The sequence below is a fragment of the Periplaneta americana genome, chromosome 12 (assembly GCF_040183065.1).
Source record: "Periplaneta americana isolate PAMFEO1 chromosome 12, P.americana_PAMFEO1_priV1, whole genome shotgun sequence".
In the NCBI taxonomy this organism is placed as follows: Eukaryota; Metazoa; Arthropoda; class Insecta; order Blattodea; family Blattidae; genus Periplaneta; species Periplaneta americana.
In genome coordinates this window covers 173,479,701-173,504,392 of record NC_091128.1, presented here as the reverse complement: position 1 = coordinate 173,504,392, position 24,692 = coordinate 173,479,701, and the positions used below count along the sequence as shown (strand labels likewise).

The following is a 24,692-nucleotide window of genomic DNA, read 5'->3' as shown; positions in this document are numbered from 1 at the left end:
TCAGAGTCACAGGAGGAAGGTTCAGCTTATTAATATCGGGGATTAATCTTTTATTCGAAAATAAGATAGCCTGTGATTTATCTGTATTTAAGTCCGAATTGTTGAGACCAAGATGAAACGGATTCGAGATCTTTATTGAGTCTATTAATACAGTCACATATTCTATCAGGACTGGCGGAAATGTATAATTGAACGTCATCTGCATAAATATGATATCTGCAATATTTAAATGACTTAGCAATATCGTTAATATAGAGACAGAAAAGCAATGGACCCAATACCGAACCCTGGGGAAATCCTGACTCTACTGTCTGCCAGGAGGAGAACCGATTATTAAAGACAACACACTGCTGGTGGCCAGTGAGATAGGAGTGCATCGTATTGTTATAAATCTGTCATGATAATAATTTCCCATCTAAAACTCAATCTCCCTCTCTACTTCACTCCCTCATAAACACAAGTTAATTCTGTTGTTATGATTACATATACATACTCAGAATTTCAACCATTAAAAAAAAAAATGGGTTTTCCTTCAAATTTCAGAATGCCTTTCTCCCATTGTAGGTCTAAATCTTATCCAATAGAAAACAGAGTTTACGTTCTCTTAAACATGATAGATCATGTTTCTCAGATTATTAAATTTCGGGGGAGGGGGAAACTGAAAGGTGAATCTTAGGGTATGTTACAGTTTCATGTCTCATAAAGTTTTTTTTACCAACAAAAGAAAATTTTAACGCTAAAAGATAAGCGGGGTGGTACAAATTGCGATATCTTATAGCTAATTCGAGAGACAAATTTCACTGCACTCATCAATGTCACTTGTTTTATTTTTAAATACATTAGGCCTGAATAAAATGCCAAGGTGTTGTATGCCTGGCTGCAAATTCAATTACCAGAAAGGAACTTAGTGGCGATATTTACTTTTCCTTCTGGTGAAGTAACAAAAAACAGGAGTAAGATTAAGAAAATAGTATTTAAAATTAGCTTACGCGTGTATCCATACGCATTTGTAAATTTACATTGCGCTAAATTATTGTAATTCTCTACTGCAAAATGAATAACTTTGATTTGTTATTTCACTCTTTTTAAAGTCTTAATCTGTGTGTCCTTTACATGACATTTGATTTTCGCTTTCTATCTCATTCCTAAAAAATTAAAGCATAACCATTCATTTTACATGGTTGTTTGTACTTTTACTACAATTTTTTTTTGTTTTCTTTTGCATGATATTTATTCTTTATTTATTGTCAATTAGTAGATAAAAGTATTTTGACATGTATATTCTTCGACTCACTGAGTCTCCTCTGGGAATTAGTAAAGCAGAAATAAATATTAATATAAATTTAAAGTTTAAAAATATGGATTTCATAATAAATTCCCAGTAACTAACAACAATGTTAATTCGTTTAAGGTGGAAAATTATTGGTCACGAATAGACCTAACATGTCAGACGGCGCCAAACTTGCTACACTTACTGCTCCGTGTGGCCGCTTCCATTTAACTCAATGCGGTCTATAATTCCAGCTACATTTGTCGCAGAAAGTTGCTACAAATGTAGCTGCACGTGTAGCCACCCATGTCGCTACGTGTGGCCACCCAACAGCAGTAAATGTCGCAAAAAAAATGGACCCGGACCCATTCGAGTTGCGACACGACCTTGGGATGTGCCAAACTTGCTACATTTACTGCTCCGTGTGGCCGCTTCCATTTAACTCAATGCTGCCTATAATTCCAGCTACATTTGTCACAGAAAACTTGCTACAAATGTAGCTCGTGTGGCCGTACCCTTAGAGATTGACCGATATTAAAAAGAGAGGATCTGGTGAGGCATATTAAATCCTTGAGACTTAGTTGGTTCGGTCATGTAGAAAGGGTGCAAAATGATGGGACATCAAAATATCTGTTGAACAATGAAATAATAGGAGTTAGAAAGAAAGGAAGACCAAGGAAAAGATGGCTGAAAGACGTGGAAATGGATTTGAAGAGTATGGGAGTTAGAAGATGGAAAGAACTGGCACAGAAGAGACGTAATTGTTCGAGAATTGTGAGAGAAGCCAAAGCCCACCCGTGCTATGGAAGAATAAATATCACTGCAAACCATCACCTGTATCAGATACAGCCATTTCATTTCCAATACTTTGGAAGACAAATTCTTCTGTCTCGTATTCTGAAAACTATTCTATTATTAATATGATATGCGTAAGTAATCACTTAGTGATTCAACATGGCGCTCGTAGAAGAGAAATGTTCTCTTTAATAGATTTACAATCTAGGCTATCACTTAATGTTGTCCTCATAAAAGAACGGTAGCTAAGACTTCAGAAGAGCAACACTCACTGTTGTCAACCGGGGTTCGAACGCGTGTCCGTTGGTCGCTTAGGTGTGGCGGCGAGAGGAGCGTCTGCATGCTGAGAGGGTAGAGGGGCGGTGTACTACTGCGACGCGCGAGGGAGGTTGCGCGCGCATCTGGTGCTTGCCAAGAATTGAAGGAAGCAAACTGCTACATGTGGAGTGAAGGGGGGGACGGACCCTCCCGAATCTTCCAGAAGTCCGTCGAAGTGGAAATCCAGATTATTCGAGAGTGGAATCTTTGGCGAACTCTCCAGAAACCTATAGTATGGTTATAAAAGAGAAGACGCAAGTGAACGTCAGTCAGTCAGTAAGCCAGTCTTGTGTAGCAGTGAAGCCAGCTTCGAGACCAGAGCGCGACTTGAGTTGTGTCCGTAACTGTGGATCCTGGAGCCCGGAGTTCGAGTGCAGTGGACCGCAGTTGGGGGACCTGAATTCGAAGTTCAGCGGATCGTCTCTGAAGGTCTGGGGTTCGAGATTCTGTGAACGCAAGTGACTGAGCTAGAAGAACTAGCCACGACAAACGAGCTGTGAACTGAGAACTGACCGTTCTGTGTTGTAAATAGTGCTTTGTAAATATTAGTTAAGATTAACAGTTCATTGTTGTTCGTAATAGTGCAAGTAAATTATTGTCATTGTCGTCAGTGGAGTGCACTAACGGTTACTGTGTGGAGAGCAAATCCTATTGTTGAGATAATAAAGTTACATTGTTGTTCAGTATCAAAATCTACAATACCTTGTGAATAAGCAATAAATGTAATCATTAAGTCGTTTGTCTTTCTTTCTTATTTTAAAGGATAGATTAGAAATAGCAACTGAGGGAAGAATATCTGAGGATCAGGCTGGTTTTACTGCAGGTAGATCTTGTATGGATCATATCTTTGATATAAGACAGATTACTGAAAAATCATATGCTAAAGCCCAAGAAATTCATTTAGTTTTTATCGATCTTGAGAAAGCGTACGACTCTGTACCAATTAACAATCTGTGGAGAGCAATGGAAAATATTGGCATCGGGACGCCTTTGATAACAGTGATTAAAAAATTATACAAGAAGAGTCGAGCTGTAGTGAAGGTAGGGAGAAGGCTGTCAACTCCATTTCCAACAACAAAGGGTCTGATATGGCATGTCCCCATCCCTCTTCAAAATATATATTCAGCAAGTTTTAGACAGATGGAATCGATCGTGTAAAGGTATGGGAGTTCCAGTTGGCCATGAAACAATACATTCTCTCCTATTTGCAGTCGACCAAGTATTAATTGCTCAGTGCCGTGAAGATGCTAAGTTCATGTTGAGGAGGTTGGTGGAAGCCTTTGATATAGGAGGTCTTTGCATTAATATGAATAAAACTGAATACCTGGTTGTGGGCAATGGTGGAAGAGATATTATCCTACCGCAAGGAACAATTAAATCTGTGAGAAATTTTAAATATTTGGGGTCTATTATCCACGAGTCTGGGAGCTGTGAAGCAGATGTAGATCACTGAGTGCAACAGGCAAGAAGGGCAATAAAGATGCTGAATGGGGTACTGTGGAGTAGATCCATTTCCAAACAAATGAAGAAAAGAATTCTACAAACTATAGTTGAATCTAGACTAACATACGGGGCAGAAGGATGGGCACTTGTTGAACTTCAGAAATGTAAGATACAAGCGACGGAGATAGAGAGAATAAAAAGAGCTGCTAGAGTATCCAGATTGGAAAGGAGAAGGAATGAGGATGTGAGAAAAATGATGGAGATGGAAGAGTCGGTAATTGCAAGAATCGAGAAGCGAACCCTTCAATGGTATGGCCACGTAAAAAGGATGAAAGAAGAAAGATGGCCAAAGATCATTTTGGAATGGTCACCTCGGGGAAGGAGGAAGCTGCGAGACCAAGAAAAACATGGAAAGCTGGTGTCATGCAAATGATGAAGGACCGACATATGCAGGAGGAGGATTGGCGGGATCGAGAAGGATGGCGGAAGGGAATTCAGGGCAACCGCTGAGGAGTGGAGAAGCCCACAAAAGTAAGTAAGTAAAGGCCCATTCACAATGAAAATTAAACATAACGTAAACATTAACATAAGCACATAAACATATGCCACAAACTTAAGTAGCCAAGGCCCATTCACAATGAAAATTAAACATAACGTAAACATAACACGTGTGTGGAAACAAACATACCGAATCAACAAAACTACAGAATCTATTACATAAAAATGGAGAATTGCACAATGACTGACGATGTAGCTATTCAATTTATGTTCCTAATAACTACAATGGCTTTCAATACGTGAAATCAAAGAAACGGAGATGTAAAATAATCAACTTTTCGTCATATGATTCCATGTTGCGCGCCTAGCTATCATCACGGCCAATAGATCAAAATATTGCCTGTAGGCAAAGCCCATGAGATGTTAAACAAAAAGTGAAAACACGCTTTTCGCTTGTGTACTGTTTCCAAATCGCATAAACATAAGCATGGAAGTTTGGAGTTTGCAAACTTTCATGTTAACGTCTTATGATTAAGATTAAGTTCATGCTTATGTAATTCATTGTGAATGCTTTCATTAAATAACATGGACACAAGGTTTTATGCTTACGTTATGTTTATGTTTAATTTTCATTGTGAATGGGCCTTAAGTCTTTCTTTCTTGCCTCTTGTAACATTTTTTATGTGTAACATTTAAACAGCTGTATCTCCCCACCAACTGAAAATTGTACACATGTTCATATGAACTTTTTACTCAGAACCGTCCATACTGCCATCCCTAAAATATTTATTCTCCTTCCTGAATCACCCTGTATATGATATGGGAATGATACCTCGTAATTTCCATTTTCCAGTTCCTTGCAATGAAGAGCATCATCAATGTCAGTGCAGCCTGGAGGGTCCACAGAGCAGATGTCCACATGTCGTAAGTCCACTCTTTTTCTCTCATCCTGTAAATCAATAGAAATGTTGAGCTAAAGACTGTCCCAAATTTCATTACACTGAAATCTGATAAACAGGTTTTATATAGTATTCTGGATAACAAAAGGTGATGCAGAAGAGTGTGTTTCCATAATTACTTTCTAAGATTCCAGTGACAGTGTATAGAACAGAGCAGTTTTAACAGTAGGCATATAAGAAGATATTTTAAATATTAATACAGCGCCGGGCATGAGAGCGGCTCTGTGTAGCCGGCCAGAGCTGCTCTCGCTCCGCAAGGCAGTTCAATTCCAAGTTGGAGCAGAACGCTCACACAGTGGCGGACTCACATTACAGCTACCTTCCTACATTAATATAACAAGAGCCACAGTTGTTCTATTCATTCAGTCTGTCAGTACATAATACGAGGCGTGTTCTTAAAGTAAGTTCCGTTTTCAATTATAGCCGTCGCATCGCTGCAATCATTATTTTGTGCATGCGTGTTTTCTTCTTCAGTCCTCAGGCAAGCTGTGCATGCAGTTTCAGAGCTTCAGTCCGTGTGTGTGGTTAGTTGTGATCAGTTGAAATGTTTAAAGTGATCGAGCACCCTGCCGACTGTGAGATGCAGTCTGTTATCCGTTTCTTGAATGCGAGGAACATCAAACCAGCTGACATTCATCGTCAACTTTGTGAGGTGTATGGTGATGATGCCATTAGTGATGGAATGGTCAGGAGATGGGTTAGGAAGTTCAACGAGGGCCGCATCTCTGTGCATGACGAGCAACGTACCGGTCAGCCATCTTTGATCAATGACGATTTGGTGCGTGCTGTCGAGGAAAAATTTCATGAGGACAGGAGGTTCAAAATTTCTTCGTTTTTCTTGAATTTTCCACAAATGTCGCGGAGTGTTCTCTACAAAATTGTGACAGATTGATTACGATATCGAAAATTGTGCTCACGATGGGTTCCCAAGATGCTCACTGAGGAACACAAGACCAAACGAACTTCCAGTGCATTGAGCTTTCTCACACAGTACAGTGAGCAAGGCGATGAGTTTCTTGACCATATCGTGACAGGTGACGAGACTTGGGTGTCTCACATCACACCTGAATCGAAGCAGCAGTCCATGGAATGGAGGCACACTGCATCGCCAAGGAAAAAGAAATTCAAACAAACAATTTCAACACGCAAGATCATGTGCACTGTTTTTTGGGACAGAAAAGCAGTCCTACTCATCGAATTTTTGCCTCGGGGTGAAACCATTAATAGAGAAACCTATTGTCAGACCTTGAAGAAGCTCCGTCGCGCAATTCAGAACAAGAGACGTGGGATGCTGACCGACGGAGTTGTGTTGCTTCATGACAATGCTTGGCCATACACAGCTCGTCACACCCAAAATCTCATCTCGAAATTTGGCTGGGAACAAATTGACCATCTCTTCCTGCACCCCAAGAAGTTCCTCGGTGGTCAACGTTTTGATGGTGACAATGAAGTGAAAACAGCAGTGCGGGAGTGGTTCGCATCGCAGGCAGGCAAATTCTACAATGAGAAGATAGAAAGACTTGTGCCACGACTCGATAAATGCCTCAATAATGGTGGAGATTATGTTGAGAAGTAATTGAAGTGTGGGGAATACAATGCAACATAAATGGTTTGTAAATATCTTCCCGTTTACTTACTACACCCTTTTGGAACTTACTTTAAGAACACGCCTCGTAGTTTATAAGGATATTACATCAATCCATTGTACATTACAGAATTTATAACACTCTTATTAATTTAATAAAATAAACTTCGCTCTAAACACATATACACATGCACACACATATCATTAGACTATATATTATTATGCACAATACTTTAACAATTACATACTGGTATTAATAATATAAACATATGTAATAAAGGATTCAAATCAGAAATTTACTGTCCTTATAAATTTAACGTTATATTATTGGCTAAGATCACACCGTACATGAGCCTGGCTGTTACGGTAGTGGCTAGAAACACTTTTGTTTTATAAATTTAATTTGTACTCACTAGCTAGCTAGTTAAATAAAATAAACACAATAACAAAATTAATAATAAAAATTCTCTTACACCTTTTTTTTTTGTATGAATAAACTACTGTAACAAAATCGTACTTCTATCAATCTGAAATCAATAAATATTTGCTACTGAAACAAAACTTTTTCAAACTCAATAACCAAAATAACTATGTGGTTATTTTCCGAGACTTATGAAAACGTTTCAGTTGCAGACGTCGTTTAATGTTTCGAACAAATGAATTAGCCATGTTCAAAATATGATTTAGGTTTTCGTCTGATATAAAGCTTCTCAGGCGGGTGCATCTTCAAAGTTCGCCATCCTACTGCAGAGTCAACCACTGCAATGACAGCGAGTGACGTACAGTTTGCATATGTCACACCGCTCGGGAGAAATGCTCTTTAAAGTAAACAGTGCTCTTTTCTCAGAATCACGTAATGTGCCCAGCCCTGTATTAATGCAACAAAATTGTGAAATTCTGTACTTTATAAGATGATAACATTACCAAGTGATTGGTAACCTAATAAAAATCGGAATTAGCTTATTATATGTTATCAAAGAAGACAGGGACTTCATGATCTTACTACAGGGGCGGGCAAACTTGGCTAAAATAACCAAATATGTTACAGCATGCAGTATTACCTTTTCCCCACCACTACAGCACAGGGACACACTACCTGTGGGACAGAGGACAGTGGCGTGTGTGTGTACATTATTTCACCATCCTCCTACATAAAACGAGTCACACTGTTGTTGTTCTTCTTCTTCTTTTGTTATATCATATTATTAAATTTTGTTAGGTATACCACAGTCTAGTATATACAGTCACGAAGGTTGAGTTTATGAGGGTACTAGGAACAGTAGACTGTGCAGGCTCTATTTCACATTGTCTGTAATGAGGCGATAGTAGCGATCCTAGTGGTTAGCAACTATTTATGGATGCATATTTACTACGCATTGAGGTTCGTAACTGTATATTATTTTTATTTAAAATTTAAAAAGCTTCCTCAAATTAGAGGCTGCCATTAGACAAAGCATACAAAACAATACAAGAACAAAATAGAAGATGAGAGCTAAAAGAGTAAGAAAAAATGCAAACAAATACACAAACAAACAATGGCAGTTTACAGAAGAAAAAAAAAATTTCAAGTAAAGAATCAATGAAAGCTAAGAAGGAAAAAGAAAAATGATAATGGTGCATACTTTGTCATTTTAGATAGGTTACTCCGGTGGTAAGTTTAGTAAATTACTAAATTACATTTTTTGAGACACTTTTGATTGGAAAGGATTGGAAAACCATGACGTCTGATAGATTAGCATTACTTTAATTATATTATCTTGTTTTCCTACTAAACTGGTTTAATTTTGTAACTTCTTGTATGCTTCTGTAATAGTTTCAAGGCCTCCTAGAAGAATGAAATAGCAGTTTTTGACTACAATGCAGCAACATTCATCTCGCAGAAACCTCATTCTAATTTTAATCCTGTTAATAATAATTTGTCCAGGAGAATAACAGCCTTCCATAATATTGGGTTGCCAAAAATGACAAAGCATACAAAACAAAGAAAATACATTATCTGTTATAAATTTACTAGTTCAACATAGGATCATATATATAAATGTTCGTGTGTAACAATATGAATGCTGCCAAATAAATGAAAAACGAAATAAAACAAAAGCTATCTATTCTTGTATACATCGTCAGTCAATGAGATTATTTGTTTGTTGCCAAGATGGACGACTCTCTGTACTTACTGGATACAGTTACATGAAAGAATGAAACCATGTGCTTCATCAAAAAGGACGAGCTTGCGATTTGCAGGAGCAATAAACCATATCTACCATGACATCACACAAATTACGGCATCTGGCATAATGGACAAGGCATCCTCTAAACTCAGTTCAAAGTCTAAATCAACAGATAGTTTGAAAGACAGAATTTTATACAGACTCAAAATGGTAAAAAATAGTTCTAAGCCCAGCATTACAGGTACTCAGCAGCAGTGCAATGAATATCCCTCGTGCTCATCAGGTCAGCAATATCAAGATCATTCCAGTGATGACTGGCAACGAAGGAAAATTTCCCCTGAGGGTTTACAACAAATTTGTGAACAATTGGGAAAATTTCTCAGGCTTGTTCGAAATATTCAGGACTTAACATATCGAACATATGATTATCCCAGGTAATCATTTCTACGTAAGTTTAATTCTTGTCTAACACTAGTGTGCATGAATTTAGTTGTTGTTGTTTTCTAATGCCAGGTGTTTGACAATAAAGTCATTTGACCTCTTGCACTCCAATATTTTTCAAAGATATTATCATGGCCAGCCACTGAAGCACAGATTTTGAGGTGTTCCGAATCCATTTCTTGGTTTGAGTTGCACAATGGGCAGTTACGGGACTGATATATTCCAATTCTATGCAGGTGTTTGGCCAAACAATCATGGTCTGTTGCCAATCTAAATGCAGCTACAGACGATTTTCGTGGTAAATCGAGAATTAACTGTGGATTTTGATGCAGAGAGTTCCATTTTTTCCCTCGAGATTGTGTTATCAAATTTTGTTTGTTGAAGTCTAAGTATGTAGATTTAATAAATCTTTTCACAGAGTAATACGTAGATTTAGTAACAGGTCTGTAAGTAGCAGTGCTGCCCTTCTTTGCTAAAGCATCCGCATTCTTGTTTCTCAGGATTCCACAATGGGATGGTATCCATTGGAATACAATTCGTTTATTGAGTGATATTAATTGAGAGAGCATTTTAGTTATTTCTGCTGTTTGAGATGAAGGTGTGTGTTTAGAGACTATTGATAGAATAGCTGCTTTGGAGTCTGACAATATAACTGCATTTTAAAATTTATTGATGTGGCATTGAAGATTCCTGAGACATTCACTTATTGCAATGATTTCTCCATCAAAACTTGTTGTTCCATACCCAAGAGATCTATAAAGTGAGAAGAGACAGCACGTAACTCCTGCACCGGCACCTTGTTCTCTGGAGATCAAGGATCCACCAGTGTATAAATGAAGCCAGTTTTGTGGAGGGTACCTAATATTAATTGTCCCTAAAGACAATTGTTTTAGTATTTCAGTGTTTACTTCTGATTTTAGTATTTCTTCTGTTAAATTTAGATTATATTCTATATTTAATAGAGTTAAAGGGTTTGGTTTAATTTGTAGGTTTTCTTTTAAATTCGGGATATTGATTTTCTGTTTTAATTCTTGAACAATGGATATGAAACTTTTTTGAGTTTTCAATCTACAGAGAGGACTGTATGAATGCCAATTGTTTCCTGGTAATCTAATAAGTTTTTCATATTGAATCAGTGCTTTTTCTTCTATTGTCATTTTGATGCTGTTAATATTAGTGAGGAATCTCATAGAATCTATTGGAGTTGTTTTGATTCCACCAGTAATGAGTCTGAGAGCTTGGTTTTGAACATATTCTATGTCGTTTATAAAAGGTGAAGTAATTAAAATTTCTCCGCAGTATGCCAGCACTGGCTGTATAAACATTGTGTATGTAGTGTTCAAAATATTCCTAGAGCATCTCCATTTCTTTCCTGCGGGCAAGTTGTACCCAGGGTATTTGTTATCATCGGTTGCGTACGGCAACATTCCACAATACAAATCAAATGCTCCATGTCCATGTTGACCGTCGAAATTAATGTCAACAAATACTTTACGTAAGTAATTGTCTTAACCCTCTCCCATATCCCGACAGTAAGAAAAAAACTTACCTCAGTACGTGTTTCCAAACAGTTCACATTCCTGCCACTGCAGGCGTTACCGTACGTATCGGAAAGTATTCTTCAGAATGAACGCCGTACTTGGTAGGCAACTTCTCTTGCATATAGGTAATATGCCTTTGCGGAGATGTAGGAAGATTGAATTCTCTAGGCTCATCGGCTAGCCACATGACGACATACAGCGAGTCATGACACACTTTGAACTGAACACCCAGTATAATGGACCCCTCACACGTAAAGACTTACCTCAGGGAGGTATGTCTGGATTGCTCGTACACAATCAGACTTACTTCCTAGACTCATAGTCTTTAGACGTCATTAGAATCAATAATTCTCAGTGAAGAAATTCCATTCTTTTATGGTTCAATATTAATAGAAATGCATGAGAATAGTTTCTCAAATCTGTACTTTCATGGCTTGATGCCATTTCGCTACAAAGAACTGTTTAAAAAGAAACAATGACAAAATCTAGACCACATACTCGCAGTATCATTTGTTTCTATGTTTACTTTTTCTGTTGCTTGATTTGGACATTCTAGAAAGGCTATTCAAGTTTTAGTATAATGATACAACAAACTGTTTTTTTTATTTCTTCTCTAGTTATTTTATATGGTGATGATTATATAGATGGGGATATAAATATTAATAGATTTATTTTATTGGTTCATTCAACACATAATTATTAACAAAATAAGGAGTGCGTTATATGGCAGTAAAAATGTTTAATAGCCTCCCTATCGATATAAAAAATGAAACTCAAAACATAAAATTATTTAGGGCCAAATTAAAGAAGTACCTAATTTCTCACGCCTTCTATTCTGTAGGTGAATTCATGACATTCAATAACACTTCATGAAATTGATACTAAAACTATGTGTTGTACTAGTAGACTATATTGTAAATCTCGTCTGTATATATTTCATCTAGACTGTGACTATAAATTAAGATTTTATAATAGTATTAAGTTTTTTGACTTGTTCCATATTCTAGCTGTAAGCATGTATGAATACCATGGAATGTTAATAAATACAATACAATACAATAAACTTCATTATTTCGTTAACAGTAATTATATCTCTAATAACATTATATTACTATTTACGAATTTGTTATGCAAGCTTCTCTCGATCATCCCTGCGCACATTGTTTAGTTTACATGTTATCTGTGCAGCAATTATTTTTGTCACGAAATTTTTAATATATGAAAACCGATCTTGGTTTAAAACTAATCTGTCTATAACAGGCCACCTCCTCATGTTTTATATCCTGATACAGATTTGACTGTAACATGTTTACAATGCTTATATGTATATTTCTCAACTGACGATTAGACGAAATGATTATTGATTGGTTGAACACTTGTAATTGTCATTCTCTATGGTGTGTATTCAATAATAAGTACAAGTACGAATGTTAGGAAGTGCAACAATATCAGTGTAATTAAAACCTCACTGTTCCACATAATCCAGAATGGTATATCAACCCACTTCAAAGCTTACTGTTAAAAGTGGTAACTGAATGTGTTAAATGTTCGCCATATTATATTTTCAAACACAGCACTGTATGCTTCCAGTTAAGTTAGTACTAGCCTACATAAAAAGGTTCGATCTACAGTAAAACCAAAAATCGTATTATTCGTATTTTCAGTTATCCATGCACATTTGTGTGGTGATTACTTACTTATAAATGGCTTTTAAGAAACCCGAGGTTCATTGCCGCCCTCACATAAGCCCATCACAGGCCCCTATCATCCTGCTCTCTACACGTTTTTGTTTTTAAAAGAACAAAATTTAAGAAATATTCGCGAATCGAACCCAGAACTTCTACTCGAAAGGCGCATCACTAACTGGTTGAGCTATGCAAACAATGTTTATAATGATGAAGTATTGCAGTATGTCTATTGGCAAGCAGTGACTTTTAACTAGGATTTACGCCCTTCAGAAGCAACTCCGGCATATTTTCAAGATTGTTTCTTACTCTCGTTTTCATAAGCATCGAAATGAGCTATGTTCCATTAAAATGTGAAAGGCATATGATGAAAAGTTTCCCTTGTTAGTAGTTGATACAACATCATTAAATAACCGAATTAAGAACAAAAGCTTTCCACTAGACATGTCATAATTATTAATTCCTTCCTTTAATACTATATTTCTTCAGTGTCTTGCTGCATCGCCTAGAAAAGGACGCAAATGAACTAGAATGCCTGTTTCTGGAGATGAGAGCTGCTGTGAACAACATTAAAAGACTTAAGCAACAGAAGAAAGCAATCACAAATGAGAAGTCATTGGTTAAGAAGGCACTGAAGAAGTTACATGACGAAGGTAAAGCTTTACACTGATTAAATAATCATTACCAATAAATACAGCCTGACCTGACCTTAAACATTGTCAGTCACCAGATTTAATTGTCTTCAAGTTAAAATACATTACAAAAAGTTTCCTATGGTAACAGAGGCATCATTTAGGGGGAACAAGATGGAGGGCAATATCAGATTAAGAAAATAATAATGGCTTAGTACTGTACTGAAGAAAAAATGTAAGAACTGTACTTGTAACATTAAAATATTTCACTTTTATAAAAGCTTAAGAAATAAAAGACGAGCTAGTTAATGATTTTGCTCAAATGAAATCAAGGCATTACCCTTTGCTATGATAGTGGTTGTTACCTACTGTAAATAAAAGTACAATTTTTTTTGTAATTGAAATTTAATTTCTTTATCAATAAGAATTTGTAGAGTCTTTGTTCGCACCTACATAATATTAACAGCAAGCACATGTAAATTTCTTATCAAATAAGAAGTTAAAACTAGGCCTATATGTTGTTGTTTTCTAATGCCAGGCGTTTGACAATAAAGTCATTTGACCTCTTGCACTCTAATATTTTTCAAAGATATTACCATGGCCAGCCACTGAAGCACAGATTTTGAGGTGTTCCGAATCCATTTCTTGGTTTGAGTTGCACAATGGGCAGTTAGGGGACTGATATATTCCAATTCTATGCAGGTGTTTGGCCAAACAATCATGGCCTGTTGCCAATATAAATGCAGCTACAGACGATTTTCGTGGTAAATCGGGAATTAACTGTGGATTTTGATGCAGAGAGTTCCATTTTTTCCCTTGAGATTGTGTTATCAAATTTTGTTTGTTGAAGTCTAAGTATGTAGATTTAATAAATCTTTTCACAGAGTAATGGTTAAATGGCAAGTTGTAGCCGATTTAAGTGAACACCATATTTTAACGTTTTGGTGGCTACTTCATTCACACACAACCCCCAGATTGTCTGGAGGACCACACCTGCTGTTGGTCGACGGGTCCATTGGACCTAGCTGGGAGATCTTGTTGATCACCAGCTTTCCCTCCTTAAGCCACTGGAGGACGATTTTAGTGCCATAGCAGGTCAGCACTAGGAACAGAAAAGTAGAAAGAGGAGGAAGGAAAGGGAAATGAACCCCTAGGCCTCGAATGCTCTAATGCCGTCGGGGTCGAAGAAAGTAAGAGTTCAGTCAGAGGACTGGATAGGAAAGGGTAAAGAGAGAATTAGGTATTGGATAGAGGAAAATTATACCAAATTCAGTCATTAACTCATCAAGCTGACCAGTGCTAATGGATGAGTAGCCCCTCCCTTTAGTTCAGCTTGTAAAATTATGCTTACTAACAGCTGCATCATGGGAAGGTAGGGATGGGACATTGGGTATTTGTCCAGGTTGGTTCCTTAAAGCCTTCAATGGGAAGGACTAATGGCTCTCCCCCCTGTATCCGACAGATACCCTTTTGCAGCCAGGCCTATATGTAGAAACTGGGGAAAGTAGGGTAAACTTGACCATAAAAAATTTAGCACTATTTCGAACTTGAAAAAAATACTTAAAAAATGGAGAAAAATAATTAACTTTAAAAATATATTCAGAATATCTGATATCATGGTTAAATTTCTTTTTTGTTTCATGGTCAAATTTACCCCAGCAGTCAAGTTTACCCCAGTTTGCAATATGACAGAGGAAATTGGGAGTGAGTACATCAAGCAATATACCTTATAAAGTTTAGCCTTAAAAATATCGCCCCTCCTCCTGCCTCAAGCAAAAAGTGAAATGATCCCAATAACAGTTATAGAGTCGTGGTTGATATAGTCCATGGTTGTCTTTGGATGCAAAGTACATAAGTTAAATCTCTGCCCTAGAAAGATGGATTTTAGATGGAAATCATTTCAAGTCTTCCTTTCATCATATAAAGGAATAGAGCCATTAGCCCAATGTTGTACAGTAGTGGCAAAACAAAACCAGACCGAACATTGCAGCTGATTTCAGAGCCTTGTTCACTCCAGAGCATGACAGACTGGTAACTAAGACTTTCGTGGTTCGAATCCTGCCTGGGAAGGAAACTTTTTTTGTTCCTTATTGAAATTTATTCCCAATATTTTTCGATTGCAGAGATATTTTACTACTTAATCAACTCATTATTCCCAGAACATGAATTTTATCAGCAATCGAAAAATATTGGGAATAAATTTCAATAAGGAACAAAAAAAAAGTTTCCTTCCCAGGCAGGATTCGAACCACGAAAGTCTTAGTTACCAGTCTATCATACTCTGGAGTGAACAAGGCTCTGAAATCAGCTACAAGGGTCGGTCCGGTTTTTTTTGCCACTACTGTACATTTACTAACTGTACTTACTTACTTACTTACTTACTTACTGGCTTTTAAGGAACCCAGAGGTTCATTGCCGCCCTCATATAAGCCCGCCATTGGTCCCTATCCTGAGCAAGATTAATCCAGTCTCTACCATCATATCCCACCTCCCTCAAATCCATTTTAATATTATCTTCCTATCTACGTCTCGGCCTCCCCAAAGGTCTTTTCCCCTCTGGACTCCCAACTAACACTCTATATGCATTTCTGGATTCGCCCATACGTGATACATGCCCTGCCCATCTCAAACGTCTGGATTTAATGTTCCTAACTATGTCAGGTGAAGGATGCAATGTGTGCAGCTCTGCGTTGTGTAACTTTCTCCATTCTCCTGTAACTTCATCCCTCTTAGCCCCAAATAATTTTCCTAAGAACCTTATTCTCAAAAAACCTCAATCTCTGTTCCTCTCTCAAAGTGACAGTCCAAGTTTCACAGCCATACAGAAGAACCGGTAATATAACTGTTTTATAAATTCTAACTTTCAGATTTTTTGACAGCAGACTAGATGACAAAAGCTTCTCAACTGAATAATAACGGGCATTTCCCATATTTATTCTGCGTTTAATTTCCTCCCGAGTGTCATTTATATTTGTTACTGTTGATCCAAGATATTTGAATTTTTCCACCTCTTCGAAGGATAAATCTCCAACTTTTATAGTTCCATTTCGTACAATATTCTGATCACGTGACATAATCATATACTTAGTCTTTTCGGGATTTACTTCCAACCCTATCTCTTTACTTGCTTCAAGTAGAATTTCCGCGTTTTCCCTAATCGTTTGTGGATTTTCTCCTAACATATTCACGTCATCCACATAAACAAGAAGCTGATGTATCCCGTTCGATTCCAAACCCTCTGTGTTATCCTAAACTTTCCTAATGGCATATTCTAGAGCAAAGTTAAAAAGTAAAGGTGATAGTGCATCTCCGTGCTTTAGCCTGCAGTGAATTTGAAAAGCATCAGTTAGAAACTGGACTATATGGACTCACTAAGACACATTTTAATTAATCGAACTAGTTTCTTGGGAATACCAAATTCAACAAGAATATTATATAAAACTTCTCTCTTAACTGAGTCATACGCCTTTTTGAAATCTATGAATAACTGATGTACTGTACCCTTATATTCCCATTTTTTCTCCAATATCTGTCGAATACAAAAAATCTGATCAATAATCGATCTATCTAACTATAAACAAAAAAATTATTATTTTTTTTTTTCATGAATAAAGACGATTAATGAAGCAATGACAGCATATTGGTAGGGAAAATGGAAATACCCAGAAAAAAACTTACCGCCAAGCATATAACAAATTTGATTTGGACTCAATGGGATTCGAACCAGTGGAAAGCTCACACACTAGGTGTTGAGCTAATAGTGTGTAGGGATAAAATGAACTTTTCTGTGAAGTAAATCTACTCATGGGGTCAACAGCTTTATTTCCACTACTGATAGAAGCTGTGCTTAGAACTTTTCTCACCTTCACCACTCTTAGTCAGGTTTTAAACTAACAATACCTGGGTCTAACAATTGCCTCTTCCTACAAAGATGACAGAAGAGTTCAATTCTCTGGGAGTCCATACTATATACTAGTGATAATATTGAAATATTACTTCTTTCATGCATTGCAGAGATCGAGGAAATGGAGAGTATAATTTCCACGTATGACAAGAGTATGTTCACAAATTGGCAGAAAGTTAAGAACACTCGGAAGCCAAAGTCGCTGGAGATCTTTCTCAATGAAGTCAAGGTAATGAAGCTCCTACAGCATATTACAAGTGTTTCAGTGGGGTATCCCACTTTTTAATTCGCTATAACTCTGCATCCGTAGGTGACTTTTAAATCGTAAGTAGGGGAGACTGGGGATGCTTGATACACATGTAAAAAAAATTAATATTGTGGCCTTAAATATGCTTCCTGTAGCTTTCTTTACACAACTACATAGAGCTTGCAAATTAAGCTTTCAGGAATAACTCCCTCTAAAGTTAATTTTTGAATAATTTCGAGGGAAAAACTGTTCCAGGGCCGGGTATCGAACCCGAGACATTTGGTTAAACATACCAATGCTCTCCCACTGAGCTACCCGGGAACTCTACCCGACACCGATCCAATTTTTCCCTCTATATCCACAGACCTCAAAGTGGGCTGACAACAGTCAAGCAACCAACATTTGAGTGCACACTAACTCTGTGCGACTTTAAATTGTGGTTTTCTGTTACGTACAGTGACGTGTATTTTGCAAATTAAGCTGTCAGCCCACTTTGAGGTCTATGGATATAGAGGGAAAAATTGGATCGGTGTCAGGTAGAGTTCCCGGGTAGCTCAGTGGGAGAGCGTTGGTACGTTTAACCAAAGGTCCCGGGTTCGATACCCGGCCCCAGAACAATTTTTCCCTTGAAATTATTCGAATTAACTTTACAGGGAGTTATTCCTGAAAGCTTAATTTGCATAATACACGTCACTATACGTAACAGAAAACCACAATTTAAAGTCACACGGAGTTACTGTGCACTCGAAGTTGGTTGCTTGACGGTTGTCAGCCCACTTTGAGGTCTGTGGATATAGAGGGAAAAATTGGATCGGTGTCGGGTAGAGTTCCCGGGTAGCTCAGTGGGAGAGCGTTGGTATGTTTAACCAAAGGTCCCGGGTTCGATACCCGGCCCTGGAACAATTTTTCCCTCGAAATCATACATAGAGCTTATTGATAACATTAACAAAATACATTTAAAAACTTTTTTTGAACAAACAAAAAACAATCAATTTTTGCGCGAGATCGTGCGTATTTGCTTGTTTTCCGCACAGAACCAATACGCGGTAAGTGTGAAATACCACATTCAGTATTTCCAACGTAACACACATAACAATTTCCCTCTTCTTACCGCTTAAGCGCGACATTCATTTTACTGCTTTAGGCTTTTAACATATTATTTTTAGAGACGTTTAACATAGTAACAATTATAAATTGGAAACTTATCACTGCAATTTCACCTAAATTGCAATGTTAATTATTGTTTTTAAATATTTGCAAAAATTAAGTAAAGTGTACTACTCCATGAAACTTATTGCATTCCTGATACAAGTAACATTAAGGAAGCCGTGAAAAAATCAACAAGATTCCAGATGCCGATGTTATTACAGCAATATATTATATAAATAATATTGTTAAAATATTAAAATGAAAAATAAATTATTACATAACCTTACCGTTTGTTTTAAGTTCGCATTTATAGACTGGGGGAAAAAAAAGACAGACGTATATCATGGCTTGCTGGAGTATAGCAAACACAGAAAACATTTTATAGCAACAATGTTGAAGAAAGATATTTTGGTTTTCCGAAGTTGCCGTCATTAAACAGAAACCAACATGGAGATTTCATTGCAACTAATTAGAAATTCGTCTTTCAGGTATGTAATAAACGATCTTCGCACAAAATAATGTACAATACACGAGCGGTATGTTTGTTTTCATGTTCTCGGAAATTAAAAAAGCTCAACTACGTTTCGCTTTTTCAATCTTTTCCTCGAACATGAAAATGTCAACATACCCCTCTTGTAACGTATATTACTATTACCTGTAAAATGTGTCAGTCCTCCCTGTTATGGGGATAGGTGATACACTTCTTGGGGATATATGATAGCTATTTTACATTCAAAATTTAATACTTCAAAACTTTTATTAAAATAAAAACAAATTAAACGTTCATTTTTATCTATAAATGTAGGTTGTGAAAGTATAGTATCAATTTAAGAACTGTCAATCACAGAAATATCATCTTTGGTAGTCATGTAAATTTTCTGCCACTTGTGATCTTATAACCTCTCCTCTGAAATATTTATTTAATGTAAATTTATGCTATCATACAAAAAGTCATCTTTTGGCTCTTGTGTCTTTGTTAAACTTGGCTTCACTTCGTTTCACAAACTTTATACTTGTGCCAAAAAGAGAACCTTTATGAACTTGTTTCATAAATAACTATTTTCTATGTTCGTGATTCCTGGTTGGTCCAAAAATTCAAACTAACATTTTAATTTTAATTTCCAAGACCTCTAATCATTTCTAGCCATTTAAATGACATACAGGTTAAATAAAAGTGTTTATGCTCGACCATACCGAAATGTAGTAATTATACACCTGGTAGCAGTCCTTTAATGCATGTCATTAAAGTACACCTATTCATTAAAGTTCAGGTTTTCGATTATTCTCGGATATGCAATCGAAAGACAACTATCGAAAGGTCACAGAGGCTGGAAATCCAATACTGTCACAGACGGCTATGTTCTGCTACTATAATAATTAGTGTTAATTGTAAATAATATTCAAATAAATTCAATTTGTCATTTCGTTTTTCAATGTCGAATTCAATTTCAAGGTTATATCAAGACTAATCTTTATCTTACTCTCTAGATTATATATCAAGGTCAATGTCAACATTAGTTTTCCGGAAAAAATCAATACTTTCGCGTCTGTGCACATTTCACAATTCATGAGGTAGGCTATTGCACTCACATAACAATAACATGAATACTTACGAATAATTTCAAGTTAGAAATATGGTAGAGCATAAAAAGTCGTATGAAACTTGCCTATAATGGTAATTAAGATGCTCGTATGAAAATTATGAACCTCACTTGCACTCATTTCATAAACATCCTCGCGTCTTAATTACTACCATTATAGGCTCGCTGCATAATGTAAATGTTATGTTTTATTTAACGACGCTCGCAACTGCAGAGGTTATATCAGCGTCGCCGGATGTGCCAGAATTTTGTCCCGCAGGAGTTCTTTTACATGCCAGTAAATCTACTGACATGAGCCTGTCGCATTTAAGCACACTTAAATGCCATCGACCTGGCCCGGGATCGAACCCGCAACCTTGGGCATAGAAGGCCAGCGCTATACCAACTTGCCAACCAGGTCGATTGCATAATGTACTATTTCAAGTCCTACCCTCTAACACTCGAAACTTCTCAACATCAACACTTTAAAACTCCATTTTCTTTATCATTCTGCAGAGAAAACACGAAGCAATGGAACACCTCAACACACTGGCATCCCGAAAACTGAATCAGCTCATGGCCAGTACTGAGACTGCAGCCGAGGCAAACACCTCCAGAGCACAACAGACATCGCCCCCTTCCACCGTGATCACGTCTGGTACAGACAGCAGCCCCCCAGACAGACCGAGGCGAGAACCTCGGTTCATGAGGGTCACATCAAGCAGCATAAGGAGACGCCGACATTACGACCGCCATGACAATGGCAACGTTGACCTGCCAATGATACCATTCACAGCGTCTGTGTGGCCGGGAGGGACCTCGAACCACGACCTCAACGGAACAGATAGCTCGAACACAGACGTGGTCTCTGAATTCCAGAGCGAGATGACGGCTGTGATGCATGCACTGCTGGGGGATCTCAGTCGAACTTCATTAACCTCGATAACATTCAACACGGATCAGGACAATAACGGTAACACAAACCGAGATATAGAGTTACACTCTATCAGCAGGCCAACAGAGTGATCCCTACTAAATGGAATTTCTATCAGGAACACCATGCTTTAGACATAAATGATGTGTACAAAATAAATTATAAAAATATGATATTCAATTATTCATAATTAAAAAATGCCATTATTGCCTCCAGATATACAATTATACAAAATAATGTCACAAATCAATCAGTCTAATAAAGCCAATATACATTATAGAAGAATTTAATTGTTTATTTTGCTGGGCGGTGCCTATCTGCCTCCCATTTGAAAATGTGCAATTGTGATATTTTGACCTACGTAGTGGACCGGTATCAGCTGGGTATGCATCTGAAACCTCTGAAACGAGCCAGTATGACACACTGTTAATGGGACTGATGAAATATGAATTGAATTACCTGACTGAGGTTCTGGCTGATAAGTACATCTATTATCAGGCAGTACATCTCACTTGACGATATGTGTCAGAGCAGCGTTTCTCAAACTTTTCTATCCATGGAACCCTTTTAAACCCAAAATAAAACTCTGGAACCCAATGAACCGAGTGAATATTCGTGAAGAGGGGTTGTGTGTGTTTTTTTTTTCGCCTTCATCAGACTCACGTTTAGGGATAGTTGAAGTTGTAGTGGCACACTTGGATGTTGATTGTTTTAATGATCCTATTTTAGTAGTAGTAGTATTTATTTATTTAATCTGGTAGAGATAAGACCGTCAGGCCTTCTCTGCCCCTCTACCAGGAGATTCCAACTACAATATCAACAATAAAATTACAATTAGTATTAAATTTACAATTACAATTACAAATAATATTACAATTAGTATTAAATTTACAATTACAATAAAATCAAAGTACGAAAAGATTACCTGAATAATTAAAGCTAGATAATTTATCATAGAGAAACAAAGAATATTTTATATTTACTGAATTACAAATTAAATCTAGAATAACAAAATTGTATAGTGATGAAATTACTGAATATTGAAATATTTTGTGATAGATTAAAGAAACTATTTACAAGTAATCAATTACTGACCAAGTGCCTTGTAAGTTTTCGTTTGAATTCAATTTTATTTCGACAGTCCCTGATGCTAGCAGGTAGCGAATTCCAGAGTCTTGGCAGGGCTATTGTGAAAGAAGATGAGTATGAGGAGGTGCGATGGCATGGTATTGTTAGTATTGTTTCATGACGAGAGCGTGTGTTCAGATTATGGTGGGAAGAAAGGTAAGTGAAGCGAGACGACAGGTACGAAGGAATAGAAGAGTTCAAGATTTCGAAGAGAAAGAGAAGTGAATGTAAATTTCTTTTCTTATCTAGTTTAAGCCAACCTATTGCTTCCAGGGATGGGGTAATATGATCATATTTACGAACATTGCTTACAAAACGTACACACAAATTATGAGCACGTTGAAGTTTCATTTTGTTGTCGCTGGAGAGGTCAGTCAGTAAAATGTCCGCATAGTCGAAATAGGGAAATGCAAGTGTCTGCACAAGGGACTTTTTTAAGCAAGAGGGGAGATGAACATTTATCCTTTTTAGCACATGGATCCATGATTCAGTATCACTCTGTATTAAAAATAGGATGACGTACTGTAGCTCGCAATGATTGGTCTCGCCCTCTATTTACACAATTTTGAAGAAGGGATGATAAAAATCGAACAATTTTTCTTTAAAATATTTGACATTTTTTCTGATATTATTAAGTAAACTTTGAGACACAAAATTAACACATAATTCACCTTGAACTTCAAAACAATGGTCTTTCCTCTCCAGAAGAAGTTTCCTGTGCTTTCTTGAAGGAACATCAAAACAACTCTGCGAAATATTCTTCACAGAATTTTCAATTAATTCCTTATAAAGAGTCCACTGCAAGAATGATGGATGTCACTTTTTTTTGTCGAAAATGAACCAAGACTGTCAATGCATAGCTTAAGACATATAGAATGTACATATTACTCTGTGAAGAGATTTATTAAATCTACATACTTAGACTTCAACAAACAAAATTTGACAACTCAATCCCAAGGGAAAAAATGGTACTCCCTTTATCAAAATCCACAGTAAATTCCCGATTTACCACGAAAATCCTCTGTAGCTGCATTTAGATTGGCAACAGGCCATGATTGTTTGGCCAAACACCTGCATAGAATTGGAATATTTTTTTTTTATCCAATGCCACCAGGTTGTCTTTTCGACATTTCTGGTCTTCTCTCCTGGCCGTGGCTTAGTTGTAACCCACTTCTGAGGTTGGGGCGCCTGGAAGGCGGAGTTACATTACCCCGATGATATGATAGGATGATTATGATAATGTGGTGCCAGGAGAGGTCTTAAATCTAAACTTAACCTAAATTCCAGACCATGGACGAACACAGGAATAATCCCCTTTAAGGAAAAATTCCTGTGCTCTAACCGGGAATCGAACCCAGGACCTCATGAACTATAGTCAGAAGCTCTGACCACTAGACCATGAGGCTGGTCAGAATTGGAATATATCAGTCCCCTAACTGCCCATTGTGCAACTCAAACCAAGAAATGGATTTGGAACACCTCAAAATCTGTGCTTCATTGGCTGGTCATGATAATATCTTTGAAAAATATTGGAGTGCAAGAGGTCAAATGACTTTATTGTCAAACGCCTGGCATTAGAAAACAACAACAACAACAACAACATATAGAATGTACATGCAGAGTTATATGGCATTAACACTGATAGTCATTGTCCAGTAATGATCGGAAAATCACAGTTAAGCTTTGAGCGCTAAGCATTTCAAACTTTCAATTGCTTCTTCTGCAAAATGTATTCCAAATGACATCCACCATTCTTGCAGTGGACTCTTTATATACAATTTACACCTGTGCATTATTGTTGGAAAATGTGTTAGCTGCAGACACTTAAGTTACTTCAGGTGCACCTATTATTATTTCAACAATGTGCATTAGTGATCAAATTGCCATAAACGGTATCCATTGTTGTCCTGAAAATTGCCAATAGAATAAACCATTATAGTTCTGTTCTCATTATTTTTCACGTTTTTATAACATTATATTTTAAAGATTAAAAAGTAAATAATTTCACATCAGGAACTGGCGGAACCCCTAAGAGTTGCTTACGGAACCTCGGGATTCCGGGGAACACACCTTGAGAAACACTGTGTCAGAGGAAGAACAATTGTTTGTATACAACTGAAATCTGAATAGTGTAATATGTAACTAGTCAGCGATGTAAGCAATGGAGGGGGGAAAGGAACTGGCCACCCTATCCCATTATCTCCTGGTCTAGTTGCCTCACGAGTGGTGCCTTATTGGTGTCACTTATGAGATTCAAACCTGTCTTCGGACAGTTGACTAACAACAACAACATGTAAGGTTATCATCCATCCCATACAGTTTATTTTATTTAGTTAAAATGAACAAATGGAAGATAGCGTTGATTCGACAATGCCAAGATCTATCTTCCACAAACGCAAAGAAACGTAAGTTGAA

At 37.1% G+C, this 24,692-nt stretch overlaps 2 protein-coding genes across 4 annotated transcripts in view; one reads left to right on the top strand and one right to left on the bottom strand.

The window, feature by feature from the left end:
- Dis3 (exosome complex exonuclease RRP44-like protein Dis3) overlaps positions 1-24,692 on the bottom strand; it is an 87,636-nt gene that overhangs the window by 32,998 nt on the left and 29,946 nt on the right. For all 3 annotated transcript variants that reach the window (XM_069842593.1, XM_069842591.1, XM_069842592.1), the window contains exon 10: positions 5,157-5,273. In XM_069842593.1, coding sequence (XP_069698694.1) covers positions 5,157-5,273 — 117 coding nt within the window. The remainder of the gene's footprint in view (positions 1-5,156; positions 5,274-24,692) is intronic.
- On the top strand, positions 8,989-21,510 carry LOC138711208 (uncharacterized). Its single transcript, XM_069842594.1, has 4 exons — positions 8,989-9,470; positions 13,193-13,356; positions 17,350-17,468; positions 20,732-21,510. The coding sequence occupies exons 1-4, from the start codon at positions 9,064-9,066 to the stop codon at positions 21,239-21,241; spliced, it is 1,200 nt and encodes a 399-aa protein (XP_069698695.1). The 5' UTR covers positions 8,989-9,063; the 3' UTR covers positions 21,242-21,510.

Bases quoted from the DNA above. Each gene is read 5' to 3' on its own strand.
- LOC138711208 (XM_069842594.1), top strand. From the start codon at position 9,064: ATGAAACCATGTGCTTCATCAAAAAGGACGAGCTTGCGATTTGCAGGA. The intron at 9,471-13,192 runs GTAATCATTTCT...ATATTTCTTCAG, and splicing joins CGAACATATGATTATCCCAG to TGTCTTGCTGCATCGCCTAG. The intron at 17,469-20,731 runs GTAATGAAGCTC...ATCATTCTGCAG, and splicing joins TCTTTCTCAATGAAGTCAAG to AGAAAACACGAAGCAATGGA.